The sequence below is a fragment of the Suillus plorans genome, assembly GCF_016647745.1.
Source record: "Suillus plorans strain S12 chromosome Unknown HD556scaffold_13, whole genome shotgun sequence".
NCBI lineage: Eukaryota > Fungi > Basidiomycota > Agaricomycetes > Boletales > Suillaceae > Suillus > Suillus plorans.
The window spans coordinates 529127-544224 of record NW_024537397.1 but is presented as its reverse complement, the minus strand read 5'-3'; the positions used below and the strand labels follow the sequence as shown (position 1 = coordinate 544224).

General features: G+C 46.4%; 6 protein-coding genes across 6 annotated transcripts; 3 read left to right on the top strand and 3 right to left on the bottom strand.

Moving 5' to 3' along the window:
- Window positions 1-13: 13 nt before the first annotated feature.
- Window positions 14-454, bottom strand: HD556DRAFT_1351658 (uncharacterized protein). The gene is made up of 2 exons (XM_041302383.1): window positions 144-454; window positions 14-70 (listed from the first exon to the last, which is right to left on the bottom strand). Exons 1-2 carry the CDS (start codon window positions 443-445, stop codon window positions 52-54), a joined length of 321 nt encoding a protein of 106 aa, XP_041163280.1. The 5' UTR covers window positions 446-454; the 3' UTR covers window positions 14-51.
- A 1948-nt stretch (window positions 455-2402) lies between these two features.
- On the bottom strand, window positions 2403-2733 carry HD556DRAFT_1440299 (uncharacterized protein; the record flags this gene model as incomplete). The annotated part of the gene is made up of 3 exons (XM_041306094.1): window positions 2403-2459; window positions 2505-2537; window positions 2590-2733. 3 exons carry the CDS (start codon window positions 2731-2733, stop codon window positions 2403-2405), a joined length of 234 nt encoding a protein of 77 aa, XP_041163279.1.
- Window positions 2734-3098: 365 nt separating this feature from the next.
- On the top strand, window positions 3099-3656 carry HD556DRAFT_1351656 (uncharacterized protein). Its single transcript, XM_041302382.1, has one exon. The coding sequence runs from the start codon at window positions 3255-3257 to the stop codon at window positions 3510-3512; it is 258 nt and encodes an 85-aa protein (XP_041163278.1). The 5' UTR covers window positions 3099-3254; the 3' UTR covers window positions 3513-3656.
- A 2807-nt stretch (window positions 3657-6463) lies between these two features.
- Window positions 6464-8412, bottom strand: HD556DRAFT_1232243 (cytochrome P450; the record flags this gene model as incomplete). The annotated part of the gene is made up of 11 exons (XM_041297495.1): window positions 6464-6677; window positions 6724-6846; window positions 6903-6984; window positions 7041-7127; window positions 7179-7281; window positions 7328-7450; window positions 7500-7749; window positions 7804-7929; window positions 7982-8118; window positions 8170-8266; window positions 8321-8412. 11 exons carry the CDS (start codon window positions 8410-8412, stop codon window positions 6464-6466), a joined length of 1434 nt encoding a protein of 477 aa, XP_041163277.1.
- A 1219-nt stretch (window positions 8413-9631) lies between these two features.
- On the top strand, window positions 9632-11649 carry HD556DRAFT_1430869 (cytochrome P450; the record flags this gene model as incomplete). Its single annotated transcript, XM_041304943.1, has 11 exons — window positions 9632-9780; window positions 9834-9930; window positions 9985-10121; window positions 10174-10299; window positions 10352-10601; window positions 10651-10773; window positions 10820-10922; window positions 10976-11062; window positions 11119-11200; window positions 11257-11379; window positions 11436-11649. 11 exons carry the CDS (start codon window positions 9632-9634, stop codon window positions 11647-11649), a joined length of 1491 nt encoding a protein of 496 aa, XP_041163276.1.
- Window positions 11650-12968: 1319 nt separating this feature from the next.
- Window positions 12969-15090, top strand: HD556DRAFT_1525598 (cytochrome P450; the record flags this gene model as incomplete). Its single annotated transcript, XM_041309274.1, has 11 exons — window positions 12969-13114; window positions 13168-13264; window positions 13319-13455; window positions 13505-13630; window positions 13685-13934; window positions 13984-14106; window positions 14153-14255; window positions 14309-14395; window positions 14452-14533; window positions 14590-14712; window positions 14759-15090. The coding sequence occupies 11 exons, from the start codon at window positions 12969-12971 to the stop codon at window positions 14970-14972; spliced, it is 1488 nt and encodes a 495-aa protein (XP_041163275.1). The 3' UTR covers window positions 14973-15090.
- Window positions 15091-15098: the final 8 nt, after the last annotated feature.

Genomic DNA, 15098 nt, shown 5'->3' with positions numbered 1-15098 from the left:
CGTTTTCGATGTCCAGGCTATACTGTTAAAATTAAGCATAATACTCACTGACTAGAAACGGTATGGTTTTGTAAGTTTGTTTGTAAACTATCAATCCCCTACAATTAAGCTTAACGGCTTCTGATTCCTTTGGTGATTCTCAGGCTTCCAAGAATAGCGCTACCACCGGAAAAATTACCAAATTGGGATATTCCAATAATCTCACTATTCCCACATACCTCCCTGGCTCTACTGCTGCACCAGAGCTTTCCCCTTGCTCACTCATGTATATAAGTAGTAGAATGGCATGTACATACATAAAATGATACAATAGACCGCTTTTTTCATTGTCTGAGAGCTTGTACAGCAGTCTACAGTACTGACTACAATATGTGCATCCCAGGACTAAAACATATTCGCTTTTTTGCCCCTTTAGCAGGGAAGCAATTCTGACTGTATATATCATATATTAGAGTGTTAATGAATATATTACACCGCTTGTTTGAGCCTCTGTAGTGTCCTACATCAGTAGATATGTTAAATTCATGAATACCTCTCAAAAAACATAAACCAGTTCGCATTTTTTAGTGTTTAGGTATATAGACTGGTGAATATTATTTCTAACATCTCTTTACTAGTATATACATCATATCAAGAGTATATGTCAGCAGGATCAGTCCCTAGGGTCATATGTATTGTCATCTTCCTGGTGGTTCACTCCCTGAGAAAATTTTTCCTGCAGCTCCGGCCCTCTAGGATGGGAGGTAGTCTTTTACTATGAACATATGGAATATATTTATCACATAGGTATACCAGAACAATACCAGGATCCTTGTCTACAATCCAAAGTCACTTTTTGCCTACAATGTACCATATTTTCGCATTTTTGAGGTTTTTCACTACATTCTCACTACATAGACTATACCAGCTGTTCATATATCACTTATAGTACATATATGAAGCCTTCCCAAGGCCATGATCAGGCAGAAATATGACATAGTAATGATATCAATGATATAGGGGCAAATCCCACAATCATGCAAATGTTATATTTCAACCCTGTCTAGGGCGAAGATTTCATTAAAAATGTATAGAATACATTGTAAACTACTTATATATACTATACTGATATATGTTGTGAAGGTAAAGGTGATGTGGAAGTGTTGTGGTCTCAATTTGTTGCATTATTATGGTCAGACCACCCTTGCATAGACTGTTGGTGCATAGTACTTTTTCGATGTTTGGACTTTTTGACTTTCCCACGACCTATTTCTTATCTATTGGATTCCCCTGCTGTCAATTATTCATGGATCCTTCTGGTAGTCGAGGACTGTATTACTTGGTATATATAGTGTACTCCAAGATAGTCTGATCATAATATTTTACTATATTCATGTCTGGGAATTCTTATCAGTGAGAATAGGAGATATGTGCTTGATATCATTACTCTGACATATTTCTGCCTGATCATGGCCTTGGGAAGGCTTCATATATGTACTATAAGTGATATATGAACAGCTGGTATAGTCTATGTAGTGAGAATGTAGTGAAAAACCTCAAAAATGCGAAAATATGGTACATTGTAGGCAAAAAGTGACTTTGGATTGTAGACAAGGATCCTGGTATTGTTCTGGTATACCTATGTGATAAATATATTCCATATGTTCATAGTAAAAGACTACCTCCCATCCTAGAGGGCCGGAGCTGCAGGAAAAATTTTCTCAGGGAGTGAACCACCAGGAAGATGACAATACATATGACCCTAGGGACTGATCCTGCTGACATATACTCTTGATATGATGTATATACTAGTAAAGAGATGTTAGAAATAATATTCACCAGTCTATATACCTAAACACTAAAAAATGCGAACTGGTTTATGTTTTTTGAGAGGTATTCATGAATTTAACATATCTACTGATGTAGGACACTACAGAGGCTCAAACAAGCGGTGTAATATATTCATTAACACTCTAATATATGATATATACAGTCAGAATTGCTTCCCTGCTAAAGGGGCAAAAAAGCGAATATGTTTTAGTCCTGGGATGCACATATTGTAGTCAGTACTGTAGACTGCTGTACAAGCTCTCAGACAATGAAAAAAGCGGTCTATTGTATCATTTTATGTATGTACATGCCATTCTACTACTTATATACATGAGTGAGCAAGGGGAAAGCTCTGGTGCAGCAGTAGAGCCAGGGAGGTATGTGGGAATAGTGAGATTATTGGAATATCCCAATTTGGTAATTTTTCCGGTGGTAGCGCTATTCTTGGAAGCCTGAGAAAAAAATTTCCAGTAGCATCGAGATCACAAGAGAGATCCTGATCTTTAGAACCAGTGAGGCATCGTGCCTGTTAAGCTTCATGAAGCTTCATGTTGGTGACTCCGAGACAAACTTACAAAATGTACTGTGTATAGTTAGACATGGTTAAGTATCACCCTGCCATGAACAGGTGCGATGTCATGCAGTCCGCGCTGAGAGTACGTCAGTTCATGGCATCGACTAGGAGCACACCTTACCTCTCTGGATGCCGTTAAAACTGTAAGGTCGATCTAATGTCCATGGGTCACTACCATACACTCCTACTAGCATTGTGATGCCCACCTTTTTCCCGGCGCTGTTGTATATTTCTGGATTATCCCGCGTGTTGCAGACTCTCTGCAGGATGGTAGTTTTTCCTGCGTTCGCTCGTCCTATAACGAGGATCCGAAAGCGACCGATTTTCTCTCTTATCTTTGCAGGATCCATGATGGTGGAAGTGGTAGTAAATGTGAGTCACGGAGAAGCGTTGGTGTAGCCTTATAATCACTGCAGTGTGTGAACCCGGCAAATACCCGGTACCCAACCCTAAGCCAGCATCTAGATTTAGTACTTGGGCAATGGGCAACTTGTGTTATCAATATAGGAGAGCTGTGTACCATGAGGCGTACGAAGTGTGTTAGCACTTTAGGGTTTCGATTCATATTTGAAATTAGTTGACTGTCGCAAGCGTGGTAGGGCTCCGTGAAAAACTACCTAGTTTTTGACGTTGGAGTTTTTGACAGGTTTTTAACATGTTTTTAACGAGTCGATAACTCGGGGTTGATATTGGGGTGTCAAAAACTAAAATATATATGTATATGATCTCGGGAACATAGCCTATCGAATTCTCCATCCGAACATCCGAAATCACCGAAAAATCGTTAAGATATGACCGACAATCTGTCAACTACCGTCCAATTGAGCGTTCGGCTGAATCGGCTCAATGATTACAACAAAAATTTACCTTGATGAGCTTCTTCGAGGACATTGGGCGCAACAACGCACAGTTGAGCCACCTCCGAAAGGCACTCGCACAACTTCCACATAGTATCCCCCTCGGAAACTCCAAATATAATTTTGAGCACTATGCTCCAGATCCGGAGAGGGTCGAACTCTATGGCAGTACCGAAGCCGCACTGAATAATGTGCTCGAGGTCACATTTGCACCCAGAGGCCGGAAGGATGAGTCGGCACCGTGTCCATTCGAGTTTCAAGATGTCCCGTAGACCAAAAGGCCTCCCTCAAAACCAACAGTTAAGTTTCGTGACCTGGAAAGTACTCTTTTCGATGTCGATGTCGATAGCAATGGTCAGAAAAGGAAACACGACAACTCCGAGTCGCAAGCAGAGGCTAACCCGGAGCCGCAGGACTCTCATTCAGACTCGGAGGACAATTGATTGGAGGAGAGCGAGGACCCGGAGATTGAGCGTGATCCAATGTACTGGTCTTGTGATACGAGAGTACTTGTGGGTAGCGAGGATGCTCATCTTGATGCTCCTCGATTGTTGGACTTACTATCAGAGAAGCCGGTGGAAGGGGCAAGCAGGACACCTCAACTACAGGATAGCACAGTTCCAACGCCTCCGGGAGGGCCTGTACAGTGGGCATTTGCATTACCGTAGCGAAAAAATGTCAAAATGACCTGAAAAAACGCATTTTTTGAGTCTGTCAAAAACTGGTCAAAAACTAGTTTTTAACTCGTGTCAAAAACCCCTCGAGGGTGGGGGTGAGTTAAAAACTCGTCGTTAACTCCGTGGGTAGTTTTTCACGGAGCCCTAAAGCGTGGCAGCTTGTAGTACTTGCCTGGGCCTAATCATGATAATCTGGCTACGCTCGACATGCTAGCTAAACTTTTCCCCAAAGATGTTGCATCTATTATCATTAGACCAGTTTGATGGTGACCTTTAGCGTTGAGTTCAAGTCTTTGTTGCGTCATCCGTTTGCGCAAGTTCCCAAGACAAACAGTTCCTTCATTTATCCTTGAACTTGAAGAACCATGGGTTCCTCATGCCAGTATACGTGGATATCAATGAATCTCCGACTCATATCACATACCATGCTTTCTATGAGTCCGACTGCGCAGTGTTGACCAGAAGCCCGATGGGCGATATTAATATTGATATGGTTGTGTACCATCATACTACCATGAGGCAACCCTGTGCAATGCTGAGGTTGTACACGACAAGTCCTTGCTACTAGATATCCTACAGCGCCCATTGGCAAGTTAATTCTAGCAAGCTCCGGTGCCCTGTCCTTTCCGATTTTCTTTTCTGCCACAAACTCCGGTAAGCTCCAACGGCCCAGATCGTTGTGCAACGAAGGCAGGTTCTGGTGTGGAAGCTGGCCACGAGTAGCACTGGCACACCGACTCTCTCAAGCTCACTCGTGTAGGAAGTTCACCGTTGTGAACTCTCGTCAGGTTCCTCACCGCAAAACCTGATAAGGGGCCCGGGAGGAATCATCCACCCAGTCACTATGACACCTTCTACCAGTGGCGAGCGTGTTCACTGTCCTTGCAACGACCTGCTGGCGTGCGCATGTAGATTCCCGCACTTCCGTGGACGCGGATACTTGCATTGACGCAGGCGCTTGCATTGACGCGAACTCCCGCATTGATGCGGATGCCCGCACTTAAGCCCACACGGATGCCTTCTTACTACTTTTGCTACTAACTGTCTCATGTAGCCTCACCTCGATGCGTCCCCTTGCGGGCTCCTACAATTTAGGGATTCAACGTTCACTTTGGTACGTCGCATTTACTCCTACTAATGTGCGAGTAGCAGCTCACCTCGGCTCACTCTTGCACAGGCCGGGATCATCATCAGGGCCCTGCTGGCAACCAAGCAGACATTTTTCTCATTCTCAGTAACACAACCACATAAGAGCACCCACACAGTCTGTATCTACTAGTAAGCACTCCGTTCATAAACCACGCGCACAGTTCGATGAAAACTAACAAGTCACCATGTCTAACGAAGATGAAGCAGAAAACTTTAGGCGATTCTCTTTCCATCCTCTCCAATCTCACCACCAGCACCTGTGAAGAGACAGGTGAAGCGGAAGGTAAAGTTTCTAGGCTCGTGGAAGGTCCTGCATGTCGTTGCAGGTGTTGCAAGGGATTTTTGAGCCAATGATATCTCGTCATGTGAGAATGGGTCCAGGATAGTAGGTTCTTGAATAATGATCATTTTTTACCTCGAACGCATGCATGTGGGGCATTGTGGACCCGGAAGTTCTCATCACGAATCTTGCAAGAGTCCTGTAGATGTGGTGATATCTTCAGACTCAGCCGCCCTCGCCGCGAGATCACACCTGACGCCTGAAGCTTTGAAGACCTGAAAGGTCCATTTTTCGATTACTTACATTTCCAGATCGACAACATAGTTTTAACATACGGGGGGAATAGGAGAAAAGATATATAAAACTGAGACATACGAAAAGGTTGGTTCGGTTGGGGATGGCTTGATTGTGCCCGTCGTCCGACGTCACTCATCTCCGGGTACGTGCGTTCTCTCAGACTCCAACATGAACATTCATTTCAGAACCAGATGTTTGCGGAGGACCGTATAAGATAAGTTACAGGATTGAAGGACAGGGATCTTCTGTAGGAGCAGGCTGTGCGAATTGAATTCACCTGTTCAGTGCCGAGTAAGAATTAAGCCAAGGATGTCACATAGCTTAAGGTACTTCAGCGTAGGTGCTTCGAACTGAAGGGAGAGAAAGTATAGCTGATGGGGCTGTCAGCCGCGTTAAAGACTACCGTGACCGGAACCATGAGACTGGGAAGCACACCATGAAACACGTATCAATTTTGAGAGCAAAGTCAAGTTGTCTGCTCGTCATTTGGACCAGCTAGAAAAAGAAAGCGCATGGGTGGTGGTGGAATAATTGAATGGTAAAATGATAGCACTTGAGTACTATACTTCATTTTGTCCGGGGCTGTCTGTAAATGGCTCATGATCAGCCACGCAACTTGGAGACTATCGCGGTGTATCGAGAGATAATTGATGCGTGGTAACACCAAGGGGTGCAAGTTCATTATTCTAATTGTGCCTGTTTGAATATATACAAAGTTAGGTGTAACGACGAGTTTGAGTCGGACTGACAACGAAAAGATTCCAAAGACGCAAGACGAACCCCTTTACACAAAGATCCAAGTTTCTAGAATAAACGCCTCTTATTTGCTCGGTGCGCATAGTTCCCTGATCACGTTCTCATCGATCCTCTTAGCAAAGCATATCTCAAACGGAGCAGCATGTATGTGTGTAGTGTCCGAGAATGCAAACGTGTCAATCTTCGCTGCAGGATTCTCCGAAAGGCGGAAAGCCCACAGAATAAGAGCCGTGTTAACGAAGACCGACCGATTCGCAATATGTTGACCAGGACACACTCTGATCATGCATAAGAAATGGTCGAGAGATGAACGATACCACTCACCGACGGCCAAAGCCAAAAGTGAAAAACTTGAGATCATCACGCACACGACCTGCATCGTCAATCCAACGCTGAGGATTAAATGTCTGTGGTTCCGGGAAGACCTCAGGGTCATTTAAGATAGCCCTGAAACACGAGCGTCAGAACCAAAGGTAAGAGGACAAAAATGATTGTCTACTGACCAATGGTTGCCAATCACAGTTGCACCTGCCGGAATGAGGCAGTTGTTCCAAATGATGTCCTTGGTCGCGCGATGCGCAAAGCCTGCATTGCAAGGTGGTCGTTCATCACCGCGTCGCCACAATTCAAAAAATACGTACCTCCAAGAGTGACAGGTCTCCACCTGAGACTCTCGAGCATGAACGCAGTGACCTGCGGCAGCATTTCCTGATCAGCAAACGTCGGCACTAATCAGGTGCTATCTGTCAGTAGACGAACAAAGAAAATGCATAACATACGCCGCGTACGCCCCACGACATCATCGAGTTCTTCTTGTACGCGAGCCTGCGCATCTGTATGAGTGGCAGCAGCCATCATCATGATTGTGATTGCGGACGCAGTCTACAACGGTTGCCGAGCGAAGACGCGATGCAATGCAAGAACTTACAGTATCAGAACCGGCCCCAAATATCGCTCCTGCGATGAATGCCATTTCCTTATCTCCGAGCTCGTACTGTTTCTGGTGCTCTATCATGAACCTCGCAAAGGATGGCCTTGCGGTCCCCTCACGCTTCGCAGTGGTGAGCGAGGATATATATCATCAAAACAAAATCACGAACCATTTGTGTTCGCACCGCGTCCAACTGCCTGTCATAGAGAGCATGTTCTTCCTTGTGCCATGCCTTCAGCTGACTCAGATAGCCTGGGATGAAACGCAGGATTGGATACGTATCCACAAGGTATGCTCCTGGCTGGATAGCTTGACCAAAACGCGCAAGAGCCTTATTGATGGCAACGACTTCAGGATCCGCATATGAAGTCGGAGTGATTTTTCCATAGGTGAGGGACATGACCACAGAAGCTGAATAACTAAAATCCTCGGATCACCACCTGTACCGCGCAAGCAAGAGCTGGTGTTCGTACCGCATGGCATGACCTTGGTGATTCTTTGGATCATTCAAGACATCTAGAACCACATTCTTCGCATGTCTCGTCTGCATGGGCTCATAAGCCTCTGCAACCTTGGTTTGCAAGCCTGCATGCAAGACCCTGCATTACATTCAGTCTCGCTAATCGCACCTAGTAGAGACAAGATGTGTACCTGCGCAGCCGGCGCAATCTCTCACCAGAGCCCTGAGGCAGTACTCCCAACCCGCCAGTCAACGTCTCTTGCGCTGCAATAGAACGCGGGCGGTCGGCAAGATTTGCTCCCTCTTTTTCCATGATATCCACTGCAGCCTGTGACGTGATCTACTTCATGGGATAGACAATGTATTATCTTATGCTGACCTGATGACGTCCTATAACTACAAAAATTCTATGGCCTTGTTTGAGCGAGAACACAGGTCCATACTGTTCTGTCCACCTCGCGAATTGAAACGGCACACTGCGTGAGGGGTTAGATAGAGATCGCGTTGGTGTCCCTTGACAAAAGACTCACTGTGACTTAGGCATCGTATTTCCTAACAGCCAACGTCCAGGCGGTCCAGGGGGTAAAGGCAACCGCCTTGCGGCCTGGTATCGTCGTTTCATTATCCAGATGCTGGCTAAGATAATGATAACGGTGCATGCGGGGATGATAATCGCCATTAAAATGGTCCGGCTGGCTGATAGTTACGATTCAGACACCCCGCTACTTTGCAACACGTTAAGTACAAGTACTCCGGAACAGAAAAGTAGCGACTTTCTGTCATGAGCGACGTGGTACGGTGAGATTAGTGTGCATCATGGTTACGCTGACTTATATTTATACAAACACGGATTGAACACCTGCGCGGATAAATCGGACCTGTGCGAGCCACGTATTGCGGTCTTCGTATGGTATAAGAACCTGATGCTCACCACCCTGGTGATAAGTTAGTAGTCAACACGCGTGTTCCAAGACATTTCGACTCCACCTGAAGATTAAGGTAGATCTTGTTGGGATCCGACGAATCCGAAGGCTCAAGAGCCGGGGGAGAGACGCAGCAACCGGCCGAAGGATAGAGCCGGAGGAGAGGACATCAAGTGCGAGTGCATCCAAACGGAGAACGAGGACGACGTGTCATGCTCAGCTCGTGCGCTGTCCATGTTTATTTTAGCGTATATGACTGTACCTGCAGCCTGCGGCATCACACCAGAGACATTGCCGGATTGGCTGGAGGGTAATATGCGGAACATATTTGTAAAATATTTTACATCTATTGTTCGATGTTGAACCTAAACAAATAATGCACAAATGTAAGATTTGTGGTTAAAATTGATTCCCTACCAGATTTATCTCCAAATGAAGAATATATAGACAACAGTATGTTAGGTTCAGGTTTATCCCGATTAGCAGTGTAGGTTATCAGTTCGGAGTACAAATTTTTACTTCAGAATACTCAACTTCCGCCGAGTCGACCTCCATTATAATATTTTGTGAACCGACGGTCCTGTGCTACGATCAATCTAACAGGTCATTGAGAACGACATGAAGATCTACCTTAATCTTCAGGTGGAGCCGAAATGTCTTGGAACACGCGCGTCCGCTAGGTGGTCATCAGGTTCCTATACTATAGGGAGACCGCAATGCGTGAGTCGCACAGGTCCGATTTGTCCGCGCAGGTGTTCAATCCATATATAAGTATAAGTCAGTGTAATCATGCACACTAATCTCACCGTACCCGTCGCACTGACTCGCACATCACTACCTCTCTGTTCTGGGGTACTTGACGTGTTGCAAAGTAGCGGGGTGTCTGAATCGTGACTATCAACAAGCCAGACCATTTCAATGGCGATTATCATCCCCGCATGCACCCTTATCGTTATCTTAGCCAGCATCTGGATAGTGAAACGACGATACCAGGCCGCAAGACGGTTGCCGTTACCCCCTGGACCACCTGGACGTTGGCTATTAGGCAATGCGATGCCAAAGTCATCGTAAGTCATTTTCAAGGGACACCAGCATGATCTCTATCTAACCCCTCACGCAGTGTGCCGTTTCAATTCGCGAGATGGACAGAACAGTACGGACCCGTTTTCTCGCTCAAGCAAGGCCATAGGATTTTCGTAGTTATAGGACGTCATCAGGTCAGTATAAAACAATCCAATGTGTATCCAGGCATGAAGTAGATCACGTCACAGGCTGCAGTGGATATCATGGAAAAAGAGGGAGCAAATGTTGCCGACCGCCCACGTTCTATTGCAGTGCACGAGACGTTGTCTGGCGGGTTCAGAGTGCTCCTTGAGGGCACTGGTGAAAGATTGCGCCGGCTCCGCAGGTACACATTTTGTCTCTCCTAGGCGCGATCAGTGAGACTAAGTGTAAAGCAGGGTCTTGCATGCAAACTTGCAACCTAAGGTTGCGGAGACCTATGAGCCCATGCAGACCAGGCATGCGAAGAATGTGGTTCTAGATATCTTAAATGATCCACAGAACCACCAGAAACATGCCATGCGGTACGAACACCAGCTCTTATTCGCGGTACAGGTGGTAATCAGAGGATTTTAGTTATTCAGCTTCCGTGATCATGTCCTTCACCTATGGAAAGATTACTCCGACTTCATACACAGATCCTGAAGTTGTTGACATCAATAGGTTTTCTGCGCGTATAGGCCAAGCTATGAGGCCGGGAGCATACCTTGTGGATACGTATCCCATCCTGCGTTTCGTACCAGGCTACCTGAGTCAGCTGAAGGCGTGGCACAAAGAAGAACTTACTTTCTATGACGGGCAGTTAGACGCGGTGCGAAGACAAATGGTTCGTGGTTTTGTTTTGATGATATATATCCTCACTCACCACTGTGAAGCGTGAGGGGACTGCAATGCCATCCTTTGCGAGGTTCATGTTAGAGCACCAGCAACAGTACCAGCTCGGAGATGAGGAAGTGGCATACCTTGCAGGTGTGATATTTGGGGCCGGTTCTGATACGGTAAGTTTCTGCATTGCATCGCGTCTTCGCTCGATAACCGTTGTAGACTGCGTCCGCAATCACAATCATGATGATGGCTGCTGCCACTCATACAGATGCGCAGGCTCGCGTACAAGAGGAACTCGATAACGTCGTGGGGCGTACGCGGCGTGGGTTATCCTTTTTCTTCGTGCATCAACTGACTCAAATAACTCCTGATTAGTGCCGACGTTTGCTGATCAGGAAATGCTGCCGCAGGTTACTGCGTTCATGCTCGAGAGTCTCAGGTGGAGACCTGTCAGTCTTGGAGGTACATCCTATTTGAGGTGTGAAGATGCGATAATGAACAACCACTTTTCACTACAGGCTTTGCGCATTGCATGATTAAGGATATGATTTGGAAGAACTACCTGATTCCGGCAGGTGCGACTGTTATTGGCAATCATTGGTCAGTATGCAATCATTTTCGTCCTCTCACCTTTGCGTCTGACGCTCGTACTTCAGGGCTATTGCAAACGATCCTGAAGTCTTTCCAGAACCACAGACATTTAATCCTCAGCGTTGGATCGACGATGCAGGTCGTGTGCGCGGTGATCTCAAGTTTTTCACTTATGGCTTTGGCCGTCGGTAAGTGGTATCATCCGTCTCTTGACCATTTCTTATACCCTACTTGAAAATGTCAGAGTGTGTCCTGGTCAACATGTCGCGAATCGGTCGGTCTTCATCAACACGGCTCTCATTCTGTGGGCTTTCCGCCTTTCGGAGAATCCTGCAGCGAAGATTGACACGCTTGCATTTTCGGACACTGCAAACATACATGCTGCTCCATTTGAGATATGTTTTGCAAAGAGGATCGATGAGAATGTCGTCAAGGAACTATGCTCACCGGGCAAATAAGAGGCGTTTATTCCAGAAACTTGAGCAAAGGAGTTTGTCTTGCGTTCTGGAGTCTTTTCGTTGTCTATCTGACTCAAACTCACCGTTACACCTAACTTTGTATATCTTCAAACAGGCATGATTATAATGATGAACTTGCACCCCTTAGTGTTACCACGCATCAAGTATCTCTCGATACACTACGATATTCTCCAAGTTGCGTGGCTGATCATGAGCCATTTACAGACAGCCCCTGGACAAAATGAAGTATGGTACTGAAGTCCTATCATTTTACCCGCATGCGCTTCCTTTTTCTAGCTGGCCAAAACGAAAAATAGATAACTCTCTCAAAGTTGGCACGGGTTTCATTGTGTGCTTCCCAGTCTCATAGTTCCGATCACGGTAGTCTTTAACGCGGCTGACAGTCCCATCAGACATAATTTTTTACCTTCACTTCGAGGCACCTCTGAAGCACCTCAAGCTATGTGACATCTCACGTTCAGATCTTACTCGGCACTTCAAAGTCGAATTCAATTTGGACAACTTGATCTTCCCGACATCCCTGTCCTTCAAGCCTTTAACAATTTTCTTTCACGATCCTCCGCGAACATCTGGTTTATGTATGTTCGTGTCGGAGTCTGGGAGAACGGACGCATCTGTAGATTAGCGACGTCGGACGACGAGCGCAATCAAGCCATCCTCGAGTCCAAGAGATAAAGATAACCAACAGCGCATCAAAGGTCCGATGTCGTGAACCGGACGGACCCAGCCGGACGGACTCAAAAAATTCCATTTCCCGGATTCCTCGCAAAGTTCGGGTCCGAACCGAGGATCAGATCTGCGGCACTAGAACCACCGGTGTCTCGGTTATAAGTTCGGCGTACAAACTTCTATTGTTAGAATGGTGACCCACTGTACACTTCCGCCTTGTCGACCTCCATTACAATGTTTTGTAAACTTATGAATGGTCGACGGTCCTATGCCACGACAAATTCAACGGGTCATCGAGTATTTGCCCTGATCTTCAGGTGGAGTCGAAATGTGTTCGCACTCGCGTGTCCAAGTAATACTCACTTATCGCCAGGGCGGTCAGCATCAGGCACCAGGTGCTTGGCCTATCATACTATAGGAAGACTGCAATACGTGATTAGCTTCACCCGCGCATGGCCGCAGGTGTTCCATTCCTGTGTGTATAAGTATAAGTCAGTGTAATCATGCACTCTAATCTCATTGTACCCGCCGCTCATCATAGCACATCACCACCTCTCTGTTCTGGAATACTTAGGTTGCAAAGTAGCGGGGTATCAGAATCGTGATTATCAACAAGCCGGACCATTTCAATGGCGATCATCATTGCATGCATCCTTATCGTTATCTTAGCCAGTATCTGGACAGTGAAACGACGATATCAGGCTGCAAGGCAGTTGCCATTACCCCCTGGACCGCCTGGGCGTTGGCTATTTGGAAACATGATGCCAAAGTCACAGTGAGTCTTTGTCAAGGGACACCAATGAGATCTCTATCTGACCCCTCACGCAGTGCGCCGTTTCAATTCGCGAGATGGACAGAACAATATGGACCTGTGTTCTCGCTCAAACAAGGCCATATGATTTTCGTGATTATAGGACGTCATCAGGTCAGCATAATACAACACATTGTCTAGCCAGGGATGAAGTAGATCACGTCACAGGCTGCAGTGGATATCATGGAAAAAGAAGGAGCAAATGTTGCCGACCGCCCGCGTTCTATTGCAGCGCAAGAGACGTTGACTGACGGGTTTGGATTGCTCCTCGAGGGCACTGGCGAAAGATTGCGCCGGCTACATAGGTACACATCTTGCTACCAGGTGCAATCAGTGAGACTGAATGTAAAGCAGGGTCTTGCATGCAGGCTTGCAACCCAAGGTTGCAGAGTCCTACGAGCCCATCCAGACCAGGCATGCCAAGAATTTGGTTCTAGATATCTTAAACGATCCAAAGAACCACCAAGGTCATGCCATGCGGTACGAACTCTTACTCTTGCTTGCGCAGTACAGGTGGTAATCCGAGCATTTCAGTTATTCAGCTTCGGTGGTCATGTCCTTCACTTATGGAAAAATTACTCCGACTTCATATGCAGATCCTGAAGTTGTTGCCGTCAATAAGACTCTTGCGCGTTTTAGTCAAGCTATCCAGCCGGGAGCATACCTCGTGGAGACGTATCCAATCCTGCGCTTCGTCCCTGGCTACCTGAGTCAGCTGAAGGCATGGCACAAAGAAGAACATGCTCTTTATAACAGGCAGTTGGACGGTGTACGAAGACAAATGGTTCGTGGTTTTACTGCTATGACAAATTTCCTTGCTCACCACTGTGAAGCGTGAGGGGACTACGAGGCCATCCTTCGCGAGGTTCATCGTAGAGCACCAGAAACAGTACCAGCTCGAAGACAAGGACCTGGCATACGTTGCAGGAACGATGTTTGCGGCCGGTTCTGAAACGGTAAGCTCTTACATTCCATCGCGTCTTAAGTTGACAACTGTTGTAGACTGCGTTCGCAATCACAATCATAATGATGGCTGCTACCACTCACACAGATGCGCAGGCTCGCGTACAAGAGGAACTCGATGATGTCGTGGGGCGTACGCGGCGTAGGTTATCCCTTTTCTTTGTGCATCAACTGACTCAAATAAATCCTGATTAGTGCCGACGTTTGCTGATCAGGAAATGCTGCCGCAGGTTACCGCGTTCATGCTCGAGAGTCTCAGGTGGAGACCTGTCAGTATTGGAGGTACGTCTTATTTGAGTTGTGGTGACGCGATGATGAACGATCACCTTTCACTACAGGCTTTGCGCATCGCGCGACGAAGGACATAATTTGGAACAACTACCTCATTCCTGCAGGTGCGACTGTTATTGGCAACCATTGGTCAGTACATAATCATTTTCGTCCTCTCACCTTTGGGTCTGACGCTCATGTTTCAGGGCTATCGCAAACGATCCTGAAGTCTTCCCGGAACCACACAAGTTTAATCCCCAGCGTTGGATCGACGATGCAGGTCGTGTGCGCAGTGATCTCCGATTTTTCACTTTTGGCTTTGGCCGCCGGTGAGTGGTATAGTTCATCTCTCGACCATTTCTTATGCGTGACCAGAGTATGTCCTGGTCAATACGTCGCGAATCGGTCGGTCTTCATCACCACGGCTCTTATGCTGTGGGCTTTCCGCCTTTCGGAGAATCCTGCAGCGAAAATTGACACGCTTGCATTCTCGGACACTCCAAACATACGTGCTGCTCCGTTTGAGATATGTTTTGCGAAGAGGGTCGATGAGAATGTGATCAGGGAACTATGCGCACCGGACAACTAAAAGGCGTCTATTCCAGAAACTTGAATCTTTGTGCAAAGGAACTCTTCCCGTCGCGTTCTAGAGTCTTTTCGTTGTCTGTCCGACTCAAATTTCTTGTTACGCCTAACTTTGCATATCTTCAAACAG